Source organism: Ahaetulla prasina, chromosome 4, assembly GCF_028640845.1.
Source record: "Ahaetulla prasina isolate Xishuangbanna chromosome 4, ASM2864084v1, whole genome shotgun sequence".
Lineage (NCBI taxonomy): Eukaryota > Metazoa > Chordata > Lepidosauria > Squamata > Colubridae > Ahaetulla > Ahaetulla prasina.
Window position 1 is genome coordinate 111,056,140 of NC_080542.1, and position 17,095 is coordinate 111,073,234.

The 17,095-nt window shown below is 36.0% G+C and overlaps 1 protein-coding gene across 6 annotated transcripts; it reads right to left on the reverse strand.

The window, feature by feature from the left end:
• Positions 1 to 3,467: 3,467 nt before the first annotated feature.
• Positions 3,468 to 12,174, reverse strand: TMEM106B (transmembrane protein 106B). 6 transcript variants are annotated; one of them, XM_058182262.1, is made up of 9 exons: positions 12,017 to 12,174; positions 9,739 to 9,792; positions 8,854 to 9,063; positions 7,690 to 7,795; positions 6,835 to 6,994; positions 6,581 to 6,721; positions 6,011 to 6,060; positions 5,221 to 5,274; positions 3,468 to 4,319 (listed from the first exon to the last, which is right to left on the reverse strand). In XM_058182262.1, the coding sequence occupies exons 3-9, from the start codon at positions 9,059 to 9,061 to the stop codon at positions 4,166 to 4,168; spliced, it is 873 nt and encodes a 290-aa protein (XP_058038245.1). In that variant the 5' UTR covers positions 9,062 to 9,063; positions 9,739 to 9,792; positions 12,017 to 12,174; the 3' UTR covers positions 3,468 to 4,165. The 6 variants fall into 6 exon arrangements, with proteins under 6 accessions (XP_058038245.1, XP_058038246.1, XP_058038241.1 ...); XM_058182263.1 differs by having other exon boundaries at positions 7,690 to 7,753; positions 12,017 to 12,173; XM_058182258.1 differs by having other exon boundaries at positions 7,690 to 7,798; positions 12,017 to 12,173.
• Positions 12,175 to 17,095: the final 4,921 nt, after the last annotated feature.

Consider the following 17,095-nt stretch of genomic DNA (forward strand, 5'->3'; position numbering starts at 1 on the left):
AGTAGCAAGAATAACCTTTGCTCAAAAATGGAAGAATAAAGAAACCCCTTTGAAAGAAGAAGTGCTAATTAAAATCCTTAATTGTACAGAAATGGACAGACTTACTCTGGAGCTCAAGGATAAAAGTGAATCAACGTATTATGAAATCTGGACTAAATTTTACGAATGGTTGGGTAAGAGAAAGAATGCCAAGATGAAGGTGTAGTGAATATCTAGAAATGTACATGTCAATGTATGTTAAACTTGTGAGATATGACTATATTCAGCATGTATATAGCTGTTTAGGAGGAACAATTCTGTATATTTGACATGTAAGAAGTTATGTAAATGTATATAAAGGTCAAGAAGTATATTATCTATTAGCTTAAATTTGATGATAATGTTAGAAACTAGAGATGTCAAACCATGTCCATTGTTTTTTAATTTGATTTACTAATAAAAAACTGCTTATAAAAACAATTTCATTTCTGAAGAGTCTTGGCAATTTTCTGTCTCAAATATGAAGCTAAATTATGGCTCAGTGCAACTTCATTCAACTGAGGAGGTGCCAGTTATGAAGTCTATAGAGATTCTCAGTCATCCAGGTCATGGTTGTCCCAAAACTTCTTTTTCAGGAGGCAACTGAAGATAATAATAATAATAATAATAATAATAATAATAATAATAATAATAATAATAATAATAATAATAATAATAATAATAATAATAATAATAATAATGGAATTGGAAGGGACCTTGGAGGTCTTCTAGTCCAACCACCTGCCCAAGCAGGAAATCTTACACCACTTCAGACAAATGGTTATCCAACAACTTAAAAAATTTCCAGTGTTGGAGCATTTACAACCTCTGCAGGCAAGTTGTTCCACTCATTAATTGTTCTGACTGTCAGGAAATTTTTCCTTAGTTCTAAGTTGCTTCTTTCCTTAATTAGTTTCCACCCATTGCTTCTTGTTCTACCCTCAGGTGCTTTGGAGAATAATTTGACTCCCTCTTAGATATTGGAACACTGCTATCATGTCTCCCCTACTCCTTCTTTTCATTAAACTAGACATACCCAGTTCCTGCAACCGTTCTTCCAGTCCCCTAATCATCTTTGTTGCTCTTCTCTCCACTCTTTCTAGAATCTCAACATCTTTTTTACATTGTGGCGACCAAAACTGAATGCAATATTACAGGTGTGGCCTTACCAAGGTATTATAAAGTGGTATTAACACTTCACATGATCTTGATTCTATCCGTTTATGCAGCCCAGAACTGTGTTGGCTTTTTTGGAAGCTGCTGCACACTGCTGGCACATATCTAAATGGTTGTCCACTAGGACTCCAAGATTCCTCTGTTACTACTATTGAGCAAGGTACCACATAAATCTATGTGTGCATTTTGGTCTTTTGCCTAAATGTAGAACCTTACTTTTTTCAGTTGAATTTCATTTTGTTAAATAGTGCCCAATGTTCAAGTCTGTAAAGATCCTTCTGTATCTTGAGCCTATCTTCTGGAGTGTTGGCTATTCTTGCCAGCTTGGTGTCATCTGCAAATTTGATGAATTCCCCATCTATACCCTCGTCCAAGTCATTGATGAAGATGTTGAAGCGGACTGGGCCTAAAACAGAGCCTTGGGGTACTCCACTACATACTTCCGTCCACATAGATGTAGTTCCATTGAAGACTACTCGTTGAGTAGTCTGTTTCACTTCTCATCTACTCGTTGAGTAGATGTTTCACTTCTCATCCAAGAAGCTTCTTCAGTCACCTTTCAGTCAGAGCTGAAGAAGCTTCTTGGATGAGAAGTGAAACATCTTCAAAGAAAAAACAAGAAAGTCTCTGAAAAAGCACCTTTGGGACTGTGAGTTATGAACTTTTCCTAAGGTTGCTAAATAGCATGATCATTGCTGAAAATTCAAGGAATTGAAGACTACAAAATTAAAGACTACTGGGCTAGAATGAATGGCTTATTTTTGTGGAAAAGACATGTACAAATCCTAAACTTTGCCATATCCTTGTATGTAAGAAATTAAAAGTTGTTCTTTGTTTTGAGTGAGTGAATTTAATCAAGCATATTTGCTTGAATAATGTACAATTACAGAATACAGCAATGTGTATTACATATACATAAAATTCATAAGTTTAAAAATACAGAAGTGTTATTATATAAGTAATATAAAAATTCATTCATAAAATTTCAAGTTGTCTCTAGCTAATATGCATCATTAAGAAGTGCAAACACTACTGTATTTCAGTCATTCGTTTGTTGGTTGTAATGTATTAATTTGCCCCCAATTTATATCAATAAAATTAATGTTTTAAGTCCTGGCATACATTTAAATGTAATCACAAGACAGTTCTTGGACTGTTATTTTAGAAAAACAGATGTTATTTAAATTCTGTGTCTCAGTTTTAGAACGTGTACTAGACAATTTCAAATAATGGAATTGGATTTTGATACAATCAATTCAGTGGATATTTTGGTTTATTTTAGCTCATTTTCCATTCTACCAAAATGTGATGTATTAAAATTGTGAAACCATTTCCAGGTAATGCTATCAAACATTCTAACCAAATTGGAAGATTTGTAAAAACACACAACTGCAAGTATTTCTACACGAGTCCTTTTAATCCAAATAATGTTACTTTGAATTACTCTGCTCCATTAAAATGATAAAAACCATTTGCTGCTATCTACCCTCATCTTCCCTCCTAAATGTTGCACATTTGTGGCTTGCAAAATAGAATATAAATCTAATGAAACTTTTAGTTAACATAGTGATGTGTAAATCTTTAAGTTACCTGTTTAATTTCTGACTACATTTTATATTTATTTGTGTAATTATCAGAATGCTATTTTGTGTAAATTTAAAAATGGTAATAATAGTGATGAAAATTCAAGAATTAAACAAATGGAAAATATGTTTGTTGCTAGTAAGGTTTTCCTTCAAACTTAAGTTTAATAACTGTTTCCATTAGAGGAGTCAATATTTTATAACTATAAGAGCACTAATTAGTGAGGTTGTTTTTTAAAGTTCAAACCATTAGCTTGTTTTTATCTCATACCAGTGAAAGCTAGTTTTATGATTTCAGTAAATATATTCATGAATGAGTTGCAAAAAATAAAAGTATTAAAAATTGTGGCATTTCCCATTAACAATTGCTAAATGTGATTCGAAATTATGCCGCTCAATATCACATCAAACACAGGTAACCTACCTTTTAGGAAAAATGCATAATAAAAAAGATCAGATTTAAACCCATGTAAAATGCTTCCCAGCATAGCTCTTATATCAATTATTAATCCTACATAAAACATATCAACATTATTATATGCTTGGCTACTTTGTATTTTCAGGGACTTTTTATGTGTTTCAATGAGAGGTGCCCATGATGTAAGCCAAAAAAAGAAAAGGTCTCTGTTAAGTGTTTAAAGGTAACCAAAAACATTAAAATATTTTCATAAAGTCAGCCTTTGAGACATGTGCAGTTTCAATAGTTTTTAATAGATTTTTTTGTGTTTTTTACAGACATTTTTAATTTTTTTTTCTTTTTTCAGCAGCACACACCAAATGTGTCTAAGTCAAGTGTTATTTTTCCAATTCCATCCAAGTTTTCAAGCAAATTGTTGGACATTGTGAAAAATGAAAAACCTTCCACCTGAAAAACAATTTTCAACAAACAAAATGCCAACAATGTAAACATTGATCTGTCCTAAGGTTATTACACAAGCATGTGTCATCTGATGCTACAATGGGGCACAAATTATTTCTGTACAATAAATATTCAGATTAGACTTCAGTTAAAACATTCAAGTTCTGAAATTACTTTATCATTAGCTAAGAAATACAAAAACATGTGCTGGGAGAGTAACATATCCTTGTTTGCATATAGGAAAAAATTCATGGATGTAAGATGTTGTTCTCTATCTTTCCTGCTACTCTCGGTTTAACGGATTGACACAGTACTTTCACATTTAGAGTAGAAAGGTACAAGTTATTAAGTGTGGATATATACAGTTTGTCCTTTTTTTTTTTTGTTTACATCACAAAAAATAAGGAAACCTTCCAACCTGCTACTTTATGTACATCAACCTCTAAGCAGTATCAAGTATAAGTAAAATTTTAACTTGGATGGGAAATGAAAAAATCAATAGTCGTGGGTTTTTTTTCTTTCTGCACATTCAATTTCTGGTTGTTATCTGAAAAGGCTGAAGAACATTTACATATTCAGTCTGTCCCGGCTTATAACTGGTATTTCCACCACAGTCTACGTATTGGTATCGTTCCTGAGATACTTGTTCCGAGTGGCCAAAGTAGGAAGTGGTCACAGTCACTCTTTATAACAAAATAGAAAGGGAGAGATATATACATATATTATGCGTCAAGAAAGATTTTAGAAGAACATGTATATTTTTAAAAGTAAAAGTCCACAACTGCTAAATTTAAATATTTACCCATTCAAAAATAATAGCCAATACCACAAATATATAAAAGCTGACATTAACTCTCTTTTATAACCTCAGTATAGTGAAACACTTATGTTGAACAGAGCAAGATTTAACATTTAATGATATGGGGAGAAATTTAATTGTAAACAAAAGTTTAGGAATATTAGCAGATTAAGAAAGATTAAGAAACAAAGATTATTTTCTCAATTCTGGTGCTCCAAAATGCAGCCATGTTTATGCCATTTCTAAAATTTTCTGCTCAGAAGAAAGAAAAAACTATAAGATAAATAGATGAATGTTATAACTTAGAATAACTGTTAATTCAAAGGATTTGCAATGTTAGTGGCCAATTCAGAGCCTTATAACTTCACTGAGTGACATTCAGCCTGTCATTAATCCTTCAGGTTAACCTAGGTCCCAGTTGTTTCATATATAATATAATACAGAGTGCAGAGAAACAGGAAGAGTTCAATGGCTACATGAACCTTTAATATATCTGGCTACTTTAATGATTTAAAGAGAAAGAGATGCTTCATTCCCATTATTAGATGAAATAAAAAACTATTTAAAAAAACTATTTTATAAGTGCTAAATCCCAAAAAACACATGTGTAATGCATGGGTCTTTTTTGTTTCAAAGGAACTATGAAAATACTCATGCATATTTCTCTTCATGGAAACAGGATAAGAAAGCAATCTTAACAAAATGCTAAACTCTTAAAAATATTCTATAGTAATGCAAGTGTTTTGGAAGTTAATGTTTCCCATAAATGAAAATATTATACTTACTGCATCATCATAACTATGTTATGCACTTTGATGGAGATTAAAGTACAGAAATCGCTGTAAGAAAAACATTAATATTAGTGTACAGTATAGTAATTACATGTATGCAAGCTTTCCTGAAATCAATTTCAAATGAACTTCCTTAAATCTATACATATACACACACACTTGATCTTAGCCAAAAGGCCAAGGTGATTAACTTAATTGTTTACCGAAGCAACTCAACTGCAAGTTTGAAAGTTGACTTGTTTCAATAATCCATATCTAATACTTTTGTCTAAATTACATTGTCTAGATTAAGACACAAACCTAACCTGCATTTATAATTACAAAAAACCAAGCAAAACATGTTCCTTGCAGGTGCATTAAAGAGGGAAAACAGACTTATTCATTAACCAAAGTTTAGGGTTCTATCTATGCTTCGCCCCCTCCCCCCGCCCCTGCCACAAAAGAAAAAAGTGAGAAACATTTTTTAAAAAATTCTCTGTGCTATATCAGTCTCAATTTTTCAAACATCAATATAGCATTTCAATGCAGTGCTAGTAGCCAGATCTTGAATCCTTTAGGGGTACATAGAAAGTAGCATTTAGAAAAGCATAAATCCTGCTGTAAAGCCTGTGTTCCAGGCTACTACAATCCTTTTATTCAAAAAAGAGGTGTTCAGTTTGATGTTCTCATCTTGTACCCATATTTTATATATTAAATTTATTGGCTGCTCATCTTACTGCAGGATAACTCTAGATAGCTTACAATATTAAAACATACATTGAAATTGAAAGCACAGGATACTTACTACATGTAACTCATTTCATCTTGTATTACAGTGGGTACCATATAATCAATCTGAAAGGAAAAACAAGAACAGAAACAGTCAGAACATACATATCTAGAAAACTGCTATCAAATACATGTGATCCTTGCTTAATAATCGCTCATTCAGCAACCATTAAAACTCATGATGGCATTGAACAAATGGGATATATGACTTGTCTTCAGAGTTCTGGGGGGAGCAGTATTCCCACAGTCACAACTGCAGTCTGGTGCTTGGATCAGGATTAAGTTATTGCAGTGCCCCAATCATCATTTGCCCTCTTATTTGCTGGCTTCCTATATGCAAAGTCAATGGGGAAGCTGGCAGGATTTCTGCAAATGGAACCATGTGATGTCCTTGCTTAATAACCTTGTTTAATAATGGTAACTGGAAAGTGCTGGAATTGCTGGCACTAAGCAATGCAGTTACATGACATCGCACTTTACAATTCATGTTGCTTACCATGGAAATTCTGAATCCTAATTGTTGCAGTTTACTATCTGTAACCTACCTGTAATTATGATATGCTATGTGATTCCCAGTAATTCTTACCTGTTTCCTATCCAGTGGTCCAATGTGGGTATTATTGTTCACTCGTGCCTTTCCAATCACCGTCTTTGCAAACTGTACTTGGGCAGTAATGTTATCAACTTCAACAGAATAATAATTGTTATTGGTTATGTTCAATGTATTCTGCAAAAGAAATAATTCAGGACTCTAGATTAAATGATGCTTTAACACAATCTTTAACATCAATATAAATTATCAACCATTTAAGGAAGTGAAAGGTTTTCAGCTAATCTTACCGTAATATTTAAGTATATTATGCGTCTTTGTGCTTCGTAATCAACATATACTGATTTGACTCCAGCATATTGTACATCGACAGTTCGAGGAAATAAGAAAAATACTGCCAATCCAGATAGTAATAAGCATCCAATTACAGAAGCAGTCACATAAAGTTTTCTGCAGAGAGAAGAGAGACTCTTTTGAAGTCTTGGTGCTATCTTTATACCCTTCCTTTTCCTTGCATGAATTTTTAGTTATTGGACATGCACCGATCAGTATGTATTTCCAGTGCCCACTCTAAGGTTAATTGCAATATTTTGAAATCTGCCTGCAGACACATGTATATGGGCATGCATGCATTCCTCATTCTGCCTAATCTCCGGGGAATTAATAAGAACAAAGCAAAGTTGCCAAGGCAAAAAGCAATAAGCAGGCAAAATCAATATTAACATAGTGCATTCTTTCCCTACAGCATCTACGATTTCCCCAGCAATCTCTTGGTTTTTAATATTTGTAGAATGAAGGCATGGGTATGGATTAACAAAGATAGAAAAGGTGGAATTCTAGAATGCTGTAACCCATGGTAACCCTCCCACCTCAAACCAAATCAGTGCAACATGGCAAAGCTCCAAACCTAATAGGAATTTCTGCTAATAACAAGCATCAGCAGCTTAAGCAATGCAGCTCAACCCGTTTTGTAAGCTATGTTAACACAAAGCATTTTGATTATTAGTACAGAGCAATATTTTCCAAGGCTAAGAGGCAAGCATAAAAGTATTAATTTAAACCTTCTGTTAGTAGATTTGTTTAGTCAAAGCTAGCTTTAAAGGAATTTACCAATATCACATACAGTCATTATTATTGTAACTTACGTTCTTCTTGGCCTCAGTCTCTGGTCACTATAAGGTATCAAGGCAACAAGTTGATTTTCCTGTCCTGGAATATAATCCAGCATCCTGTCATTTCTACACCCAATTGCTGCTGTTATAAAGCCAGTAAAACATGCCACATGATATGCTGATGAAGCTGAAATTTCTGTAACAAAGGTCTGCATAACATACACAACTACCACAGACTAAATTAAAAAACAATGTTTTTCAAAAACAGTAATCAAAAGGCAGATACTTTAAAAGAAACTGTCATATAAAATATTTTAGGGAAACAAGTTTTTTTTATACAAGCTATGAAATTACATCTTCTAAATCACTGCCTTGCAAAGGTTTGCTCAACAGCCAAACCCTCTTTCAGCACCACTAAAATACTGTAATTTTGATAATCACTGAAAGTTCCTGTTAATCAATGCATATTATATGGAGGTTAGTACATGTTAGTATAGGTAAATGTCACTTAACAACGATTCTTTTAGTAACCATTAGATGTTATGATGGTGTTGAAAAAATAACTTTATGATCATTACAGTAGTCCATGATCATGTGATCGCCATTTGGGCATTTCATAGCTAGCTTCAGTCAAGCAGAGTCAATGGAGAAGCTAGCATAAAATTGCAAGTAGCAATCATATGATGCCTTACTTAACTAATGTTGCTTAACACTTAGGTTGCTGGTTTCATTATTGCCGGAAAACAATACTGAGTACAGATTAAGCAGAGAATATGTTTAAAGCAACCATGAATGTACAAGATAATTTCTATTTTTTTTCTGCTTGTTGTTCTAGCATAGCTGACTAAGAACATTATGTACATAGAAATAAGCCAAAATCAGATTCTGAAGTCAATCAGGTTTGTGCTCAGTAAAAATTAATAGTAAAGCTGAATCTTCTGGAATATTTTAATTTTCTAAAATAGTTACATTATCTGGAAATTTTATAATGAATGTGATTGTATAACTTGTGATTTTATATTATTTGTATCATAGAAAACAAAATAAAAAAGCAAAAGCAAATATAAGGAAATTTTATATTAATATTATATACAAAGACAGGCTAGCTTAAGAAAACAATATAAAGACTTGCAAATGAAAGCAATATGTGTTTACAACTGTAGCTATCACAGAAATTGCTTCTGACTTTACACGTACCACGTGGTATTCTCCCAGTGCCCTGACAAGTGGGACATGTGACACTATCTCGTCCTGTAAATTCAACATATGGAAACTGTGATACATCTCCATTTCTTCCATCTTCATTGTGTGAGTCTCCGTGCATTAATCCATTTTTCATGTTATCAGAGGTTGAAGCTCCATCATCTTTCATAGCAGATAAAGGGACGGAAAGAGATTTCCCCATGTCTGTTGACAGAAAAAAAATATTAAAAGCAAACCCTAGACTCTAAATCCATTTATTGCAGCAGGATTTATTTTGAGAACGATTGATAAAATTTTTAAGAAAAAATTCTACTGAGAAAAATAATTTATATTTGGAAAATATTTCAAATTAAAAAGTGGTAATCTATTTGGCAATCTTTAACAGAAACATTAATTGATATACTTCTCTGAACTTCTCTGAATTCTTCACTAGTGCAGTAAATTTCAAGGTTACACAATTCCCAAATCCTCTAGAAGTAGACAGACATCTTTAATACTCGGAGTATAAATATCAGCATTAAGAGATTTCATACTTCATATGGCCTAAATAAAAGTTATCTGTTTGACTTGGAAAAGCTCCTTCAAAGTTATTTGTATGGTATGAAAAATGATATAGTCTGCTCTGAAATAGCACTCAAGAAAGAACTAAGCAAGAAAGAATGATGACATGACAAACCTAGTATTTATTACTTATAATAACCTGAAGTTTTGTACTTTTCTCAGTGTGTTTTTCCTACAAGACAATCTTGTGGCATCAAAGGAAGTGAACAATACATTTATGGCATTAGACGGATGTTAGCCCACAAAATCATGAGCTTCAAACTTTCATTTATATCCTGCATTTATTTCTTTGTTCCCTTTTTACCCAGAATTTCTCACCTATAGCTACTGATCTCAAAAGCCTAAAGGGGCTGGAGTCTTCCTCAGGTTCACCTAATAAAGACAAAGAAAAAAAAGACTTTGCACAAGGCTGAAGCAGCCTGTTTATTTATGAAGTGTATATATCACATGAGTAATTTATATTACGCTTATACTATCGGTATTTAAGAACACTAATATACAAGTACTATATTAAAGACATTTATTGGCATCAAAGATTTGGCTATGGAAGTTACAGACTTGGCTTGTTCAAGGATTGATAATTCTAGATAGAAATTTGCTTCAGTTGCCCAAACTATGTTTAATAAGTCACTATAATTGGGTTCACACAACATTGTCAACAAAAACCAAACAAATTGCTTTGTGTTGTAACACAAAAGTGTGAACACAGAGAACTGCTAGATCCCTACCCATGCAAAGTGAAAGCAACGTTACAGTTGATTGTGATCTCTAAGTCCCAAGCACCGAAGATTGATAAGCACATTTTCTATGCTCTAAGAAAGCGGTCCTCAACTTTTCCAGCTTTTATTGTGTTATTTTATATCGTATTTTTACTATGTTTATAAATAACTCAAGATAGTGAACATGCCTAATACTTCTTCCTATTTCCTCCCTCCCAACAACCTTTTATGTTGGGCTATTTTCTTTATATGTCTGCCTTAAGACTGCTTATAATTTTTTTCTTTTTAATATTGTTCTCAATTTTTAAATTGTGAACCACCACGAGTCATCAGAATTGGGTGGCCTCCTAACTGCTAAAATAAAATAAGGTTATCATGCTGCCACCTGTGGAAACTCAGCCTTATAATATCATCTTTAAATGCAGATTAAGGTATGGAATGATCCCAATGCCTACATAGAATACCGGGTTCAAACAACCTACATTATCTAAGCATGGGAAAATAGTATTCTTTTTAAAAAGTGGAAGAGACCATATGCACTATCCATTCATTATATAACCAATCCATCTTTCTTTTGTAACTGGGGAGGTAGGTTTGCACTTTAGCAGCAAAAGAGTTTTTCTTCTTAGCCCTTCCTTTCCTCTCTTTCCAGCCATCAACTACTAGGAGATAATGACATTGTCCATGTTGATCTATGAAGTAAATGTGCAGCCAAAGTAGATTCAGAACTAAGTAAGCAGAAAAACATTATCTCCTGCTGTCTTGCAATGTCTGAGGATTTTTTTTTCCTTTTACTTTTTATGTTCTGAGGGGAAGGCACTAACTCTGACTTAAGAAAGCAAGGGAAGGAGCACTGCAGAGACCACTTTGAACCAAAGGTCATTTCAAAGTATGCCTTAGCTATAAAAATATAAAAAGTTAACACAAGGACATAAAGCCATAAAATCAAGTTCATATCTGAAACATACAATAGGCCTCCAAATAACTGAGGAAACCTAAAAATGACTTTCCTCTCTTTGTCCCATTCGGGTAGATAAATTTTGACAGAATTATCTTCCTAAACTATGCATTTTAACTAATAGGAAAGCAATAATGCTATAATCACTATGACTCCACTTTGCAAACCCAGAACTCCCTTGTGGTTTATAATTATGAAATAATTTTAGGTTTGAGGAATTGTACCCAGTAAAAGACAGAAGGAAGATTGCAGCAACCATGGTTTCATAACCCAGTCTACTAAGACCAGCAGATATCTAAATGAACTAAAATTAGAACTATATAAACCTCAGTCTTAAACCCGCCCGCTCCCTTCTCCGAACTAAGTCGTTTCTCTGCTACAAAAATCTTCTTTAACATTAAGATGGACTGCTGGGAAAGGGAATTCAAGGAACAGGAGCCCCGGAATCAAACAACAAGGGCCCTTTCTCAAAGCCAAGCCATCGCCTCCAGAATTAAATTATCATAGGGGGAAAATGGCAGCAGTCCGATGCCTTCTTTGCGCGATGACTCAGAAGTCACTCTTGTTGCATTCGCTGAGGATTGTTCCCCAAGGTGCTTGGTGGCACGCAAGCTCAAATCACCAAGGTGTTTTTCAGACTCCCCACCCCAGCACACAGCCATTTTATTTGTATTACGTGCCAAACTGCTGCTTTCACCCTTATCCAGCAAACCACGTTTACCTGGACCGCAGTTTCTCTCTTTACGTACCTAAACTGGGATTTCTCACGGTGTCGCGCAGCTCTTTTCCCAATGGCCACCATGGCGCGCGCGCCTGTGCGTTGGCATCCAATTCCCACCCCCACCCACCCCCACCATCGCAAACCAGGCTCGTGATTCCGCCCTGAGCAACACGTCGCCGCAGCAAAACAAGACCTTACCACCGGCGCGTCAAACCAACACGCTTCCACCGTATTTCCAAGCGTCCAAGGTTATTATTATTATTATTTTCGCTCCGCAGGTTTCCGGGGCTCGGGGCTCACAAACAGCTCCCCATCAAGTTTCACCAGGCAGATAGGAGCGAGCATGCGCGGTGGCAGATTTTGAAGCCCTACACTTTTCTTTTTTTTTTGCCCTTACTTGGGGTCCTTTCTTCTTGGAGAGGGATGCGAAACAAATGTAAATACAGTAAAATAAGAAGGGGCGAGATGGTCCTGGGTGCCATTTACTGTTTTACATCAAAACACGGTTTATGCTTGGGGAGAGAAAAGTTGGAAGGTAATGTGAAGCGTGGGCGCAAAGCTGCAACGATGAGAAACAGGCTCAGTTATAGATAACAGGGAGCATGCTCAGATTCTCCCTTTGAAGTAGGCTGTCTCTTCGCCGGTAACGAACAAGCCAGGATAAAATGGACCGCGGTAACCGTTCTATTTTTACCCCCGTTTCCAGCAGCACTGTTAAGCACATCGCATTTCTTCTCCTTTTACTAAACATTTATTCCGGTTCATGAGAGTTAGCGTGTGAAATGCAGAAATCTTCCCCAATGTGAAACAAACCTCAATATTCTGATTGCAATTACTTTTTTTGCTGCAAACCCAGGTTTTCTGCGCTCTACAATCTTTTCATCATTTCAATTCCATATTTTTTTTTTTGTTAGTCGCAGAGTCGTATCCGACCCCTCGCGACCCCTGGCGACCCCTGAAGCAGCCGGTGTGAAATTAAATGTACCCCAGGGGATGGTAGAGGACAGGAAGGCCTGGAGGAACGTTCTCCATGGGGTCATGATATATCGGAGACAACGTTGCAACTAACAACAAAACTATATTTCCAAGACTCTTCAGGTTAATTCCAGCTTCTCAATGTCTGGTTAAAACTATATTAGGTTCTTTCCTGCAAGTATTGGCAGAAAAGCCTTATGCTCTTCTCTGTATAGTACCCAGAAACAGAGATAATTATGGAGATTCTCAATCATCCAATTTATGGTCCCAAAGGTGCTTTTCCAGGCAACTGGACTTGGTTGGTTTCTTCCCTGAAAACGTATCACTTCTCATCCAAGCAGCTTTAGTTCTGAACTGAAATTTCTTGAATGAGAAACAAAACAAACCAACAAAGTCCAGTTTGGAAAACCACCTTTGGGAGAAAATGAACCAGGCCTACTGCCTTGATTCCAATTAAATAGAAAAGAGCTCTGGAAACTATGCAGTTGACATATGACTACCAAGAGAAATGTTCAGCTGAAAACATAAGCTATGTTAAATAATAATGTAGGATGGGGCTAACCCTCTTGGTTTAGTTACAATTTGTCAGACCTGCAAGGTAGACCAAACAGGGAAACTGACTCCATGGGATGAGTAGCAATATATTGTATTGAAATAGGCAACTGTATAGTAACAGAATATTGCAAGTCTGCCACATTTTCCATATTTTTAGTTCCCTTTTCTTAAACTAATCTCAGCCTGTAATACTTGCCTTCATTATCAGATATAATATAAGCCTCTCCGGAGTCTGACAGCCTGATCATTTCAAAGCTGTTTCCAAAATTATTAGCTTCTTACACCACTTGTTAACTAACTAGCCGCTGTGAGACCAGGTGTGCCTGCAAGAAAGATTACAATGTGAAGCCAAAGCCCTTTTTATATGCTTCTGCGCAGCTAGCGAAGCAGTGATGCTTTGATCATGATTGCTAATTTGACCTTTCCTGCAGGTGTTCTAAACTGGGCCTACACAGAGATTAGCTGACGTTTTTTGGCCCAGAGGAGGCACTGTTGTAAAGATTAAATTACTCCCCTCCTACTTTTGATTTGCTGCTTCTAGGTTTGGCTCTGTAGATTCAAATTTGTCGTTGTATTCAGTTTGGCAAAAAGTAACATTTGTATACATTTCTGAGTATTGAAACTACTTTAGGGTTTCATGAATCATGATTGCAAAAATAAAATTAGATTGGGCAGTGAGGTTAAGAGGTATCAGCTTGTTACTAAATTATGTGTGTATTCTGTACCTTTTGAATCTTAAAAGGCTTGTCATCAGTAAAGAGTGACTGCAAAAATATTCAAATCCCCTCCCCCCCCCACAACTAATATTTGTATTGGTGTAAAAAAATCCCTCAAACAAAATGTAAATGCACCAATGTAAAACTTCACTAGCTACCATTTTGTGGCAATCTCTTTTCTCTACCATGTTGTCATGATGTTGCCTTCATCTGCCCCATAGCTCATGCCTAAGGCAACCTTAAGTCACTCTGAATGATACTGGTATTGAAGTACCGCAGTTCTTTTTTTTATTTTTTTGAAGATAAAATCTTCATCAACCACAACATAGATCAGGGGTCTCCAACCTTGGTCCCTTTATGACTTGTGGACTTCAACTCCCAGAATCCCTCAGCCAGCAAAGCTGGCTGAGGAACTCTGAGAGTTGAAGTTCACAAGTTTTAAAGGGACTATGGTTGGAGACCCCTGACATAGATGGTATGTATATTCTCCTAATGGATAGGATCAGTCTACCACCACTGTGTTACAGGCACACCTCCACAGCCTTACTTCCTTAAATAGTGAAAAAGTCCAGTTTTAGGGCTTCTCTGTAGCCACTTTGTTGTCTGGTGTGAAAGTGGGATCAATCAGAATAACCGTGATGGTTAGTTTCTGTGTGTGTGTGTGTGTGTGTGTGTGTGTGTCTTGCTGTTGTACCTCCATACAATCCCAACTACTCCAGAAATATTTATCAGTTTTTATCCTATCACACAAATGCACAATTTGCTTGGGCCGATGGAAAGAAAACTGTTTGGAAAAATCAATATTTTGTTCTTGTTTTTTTCTATTTTGTTTTATTTGAGCGTGGAGTGGCATTTTACTTGAGACACCATAACTGTTGGGAGTTAGTGTACAAATTAAATAAATAAAATTTGTTTTTAAGGCAGAATATTCATTTTTTTTCTAATGAAAATGGCCAAATGCAGTTGAAAAGTTTACATGCAGTGTCCTTTCTTTCCATAGCACTCCAGGTGATCATCCCATAAAGCAGTCTCTGCAAGACTATTTGAGGCAAACATTTTAGCTGATGAGTTTATATTTCTCTAGAGTTCTTAGCGCCTTTTACATTTCTGTTTCTAATTATATGTCAGTTCTAGCTTTATCTCCTTCCACAGTGCATTTGTGAATAGCATTTTTTGCTGTGGAATTTATTGCAATATATTTTTACTTAGTTGGTTTTTAATCTTGATTGGCGAGCTGTTGTAAAACTTGAGTTTGGGATATTAAGAAACAATAGAATACAAAGTTCTGCCCCTTTTGTACATGCATTCTTATAGAGAAGGGGCACAGTCTGCATTGCAATCATGTCTCAACCAGACATAGTATTCACTTACCTTCACTATTAGTTCACAAATGATAGTACGCACACGTGCTTTGCTCACGCACAGCGCCTCTGCAAATGTGCAGAGCATCAAAAACAGGGCATGATAACATCTGGGTGGGTGGGTGGAGCCTCCTGCAACCGCCGCTACTGATTCGCCCAAACCAGATAGAACCGCCTGAATACCACCACTGGTCTCAAACCTACTTTCACCATTTTGGGCAAAGCCTCAAATCCTGTTGAGCTCTTGGAATTCTCTCGAGTGTAATGTAATGTGATCAACTGTGAAAAATTTTAATTGACTAATAATAAATTGTAGATGTCGGAAGTAAATATACATTTATTTGACTCTTTTCTGTTGAATTGTAATTGCTTCAAAATTTAATTAAACTATGTTTGCAGACATCTTTCTTTTTATTAATATCCTGCCTTTATTATTTTTGCAAATAATAAAGACACCAAACATGCAGCACACTTTCCTCCTATTTTTTCCACAACAGGGAAACCCACAACAATAACCCTGTGAAGTGGGTTAGGCTGAGAGAGAATGACTGGCCAAAAGTCACTTCAATAACCGCTTTAGAACAGGAATGTGAAATTCAAGGCCCATGGGCCACATCTGGCTCACGCGGTGCTTAAATCTGGCCACGGGGCCACTATGGAAACAACGAAGTACTGTTCTGCGGTGCCTCTGCCAGCAAAAATAGAACCCTCCTGAGCTCCGTTTTCAGCTGCGATAGCCTGCTACAACCCTCTTCCAGCAAAAATGGAGGTCAGGAGAATGGCCTTACCTAGCTCCTTTTTTATTGGCAGAGCACTTGGGTCACCACAGGCACTTTTAACATTAGTGATGTCGAGCTGGCCACACCCATCCTGGCCCCCCAAGGTCACACACAACCCTGATGCAGTTCTCAATGAAATTGAGTTTGACACCCCTGCTTTAGATGAACAGTAGAAAGCAAGTGAAACTAATGCAAAACCATTTAATTTTTCAAAGAAGCTGGGAGCCACCCAGTTCAAGAAAAGATACTCAATTGTAAAAAATTTCAAACTAATCAAGTGTTGGTAACTTCCTCTTTATTTTTATTCTTAAAGTGAACCTGTAGTTTGATTTGTTAAGAGCAGATGCTGAAATTGGATGAATGGTACAGCTGATATACGGTATATAAATTAAAATAATAAATAAATAAATAAATAAAATTGGAACCACATTGTGAAGGGAACACAAAAATAAAGATAAAGGATTAGTTTGTTGTTAGTTAGTTATGAAGTCATGTCCGACCCATCACAATCTCATGGACAATGTTCCTTCAGGCTTTCCTGTCCTCTACCATCCTCTGGACTCCATTTAAGCTCACGCCTACTGTTTCAGTGACTCCATCCAGCCACCTCGTTCTCTGTCGTCCTCTTCTTCTTTTGCCCTCAATCTTTCGCAGCATTAGGCTCTTCTCCAGTGAGTCCTTCCTTCTCATTAGGTGGCCAAAGTATTTCAGTTTCATCTTCAGGATCTGGCCTTCTAACGAGCAGTCAGGGTTGATCTCCTCTATGACTAACCAGTTTGATTGCCTTGCAGTCTAAGGGATTCACAGGAGTCTTCTCCAGCACCAGAGTTCAAAGGCCTTAATTCTTTGACACTTAGCCTTTCTTATGGTCAAACTTTCACAGCCATACAT

Excerpts from the sequence above, each read along its gene's own strand:
- TMEM106B (XM_058182258.1), bottom strand. The coding sequence starts at position 9,061 with ATGGGGAAATCTCTTTCCGTCCCTTTATCTGCTATGAAAGATGATGGA. Across the intron at positions 6,995-7,689 it reads AGACTGAGGCCAAGAAGAAC|AAAACTTTATGTGACTGCTT; the intron begins GTAAGTTACAAT and ends TTCTCTCTGCAG. Across the intron at positions 6,722-6,834 it reads TAATATACTTAAATATTACG|AATACATTGAACATAACCAA; the intron begins GTAAGATTAGCT and ends TTTCTTTTGCAG.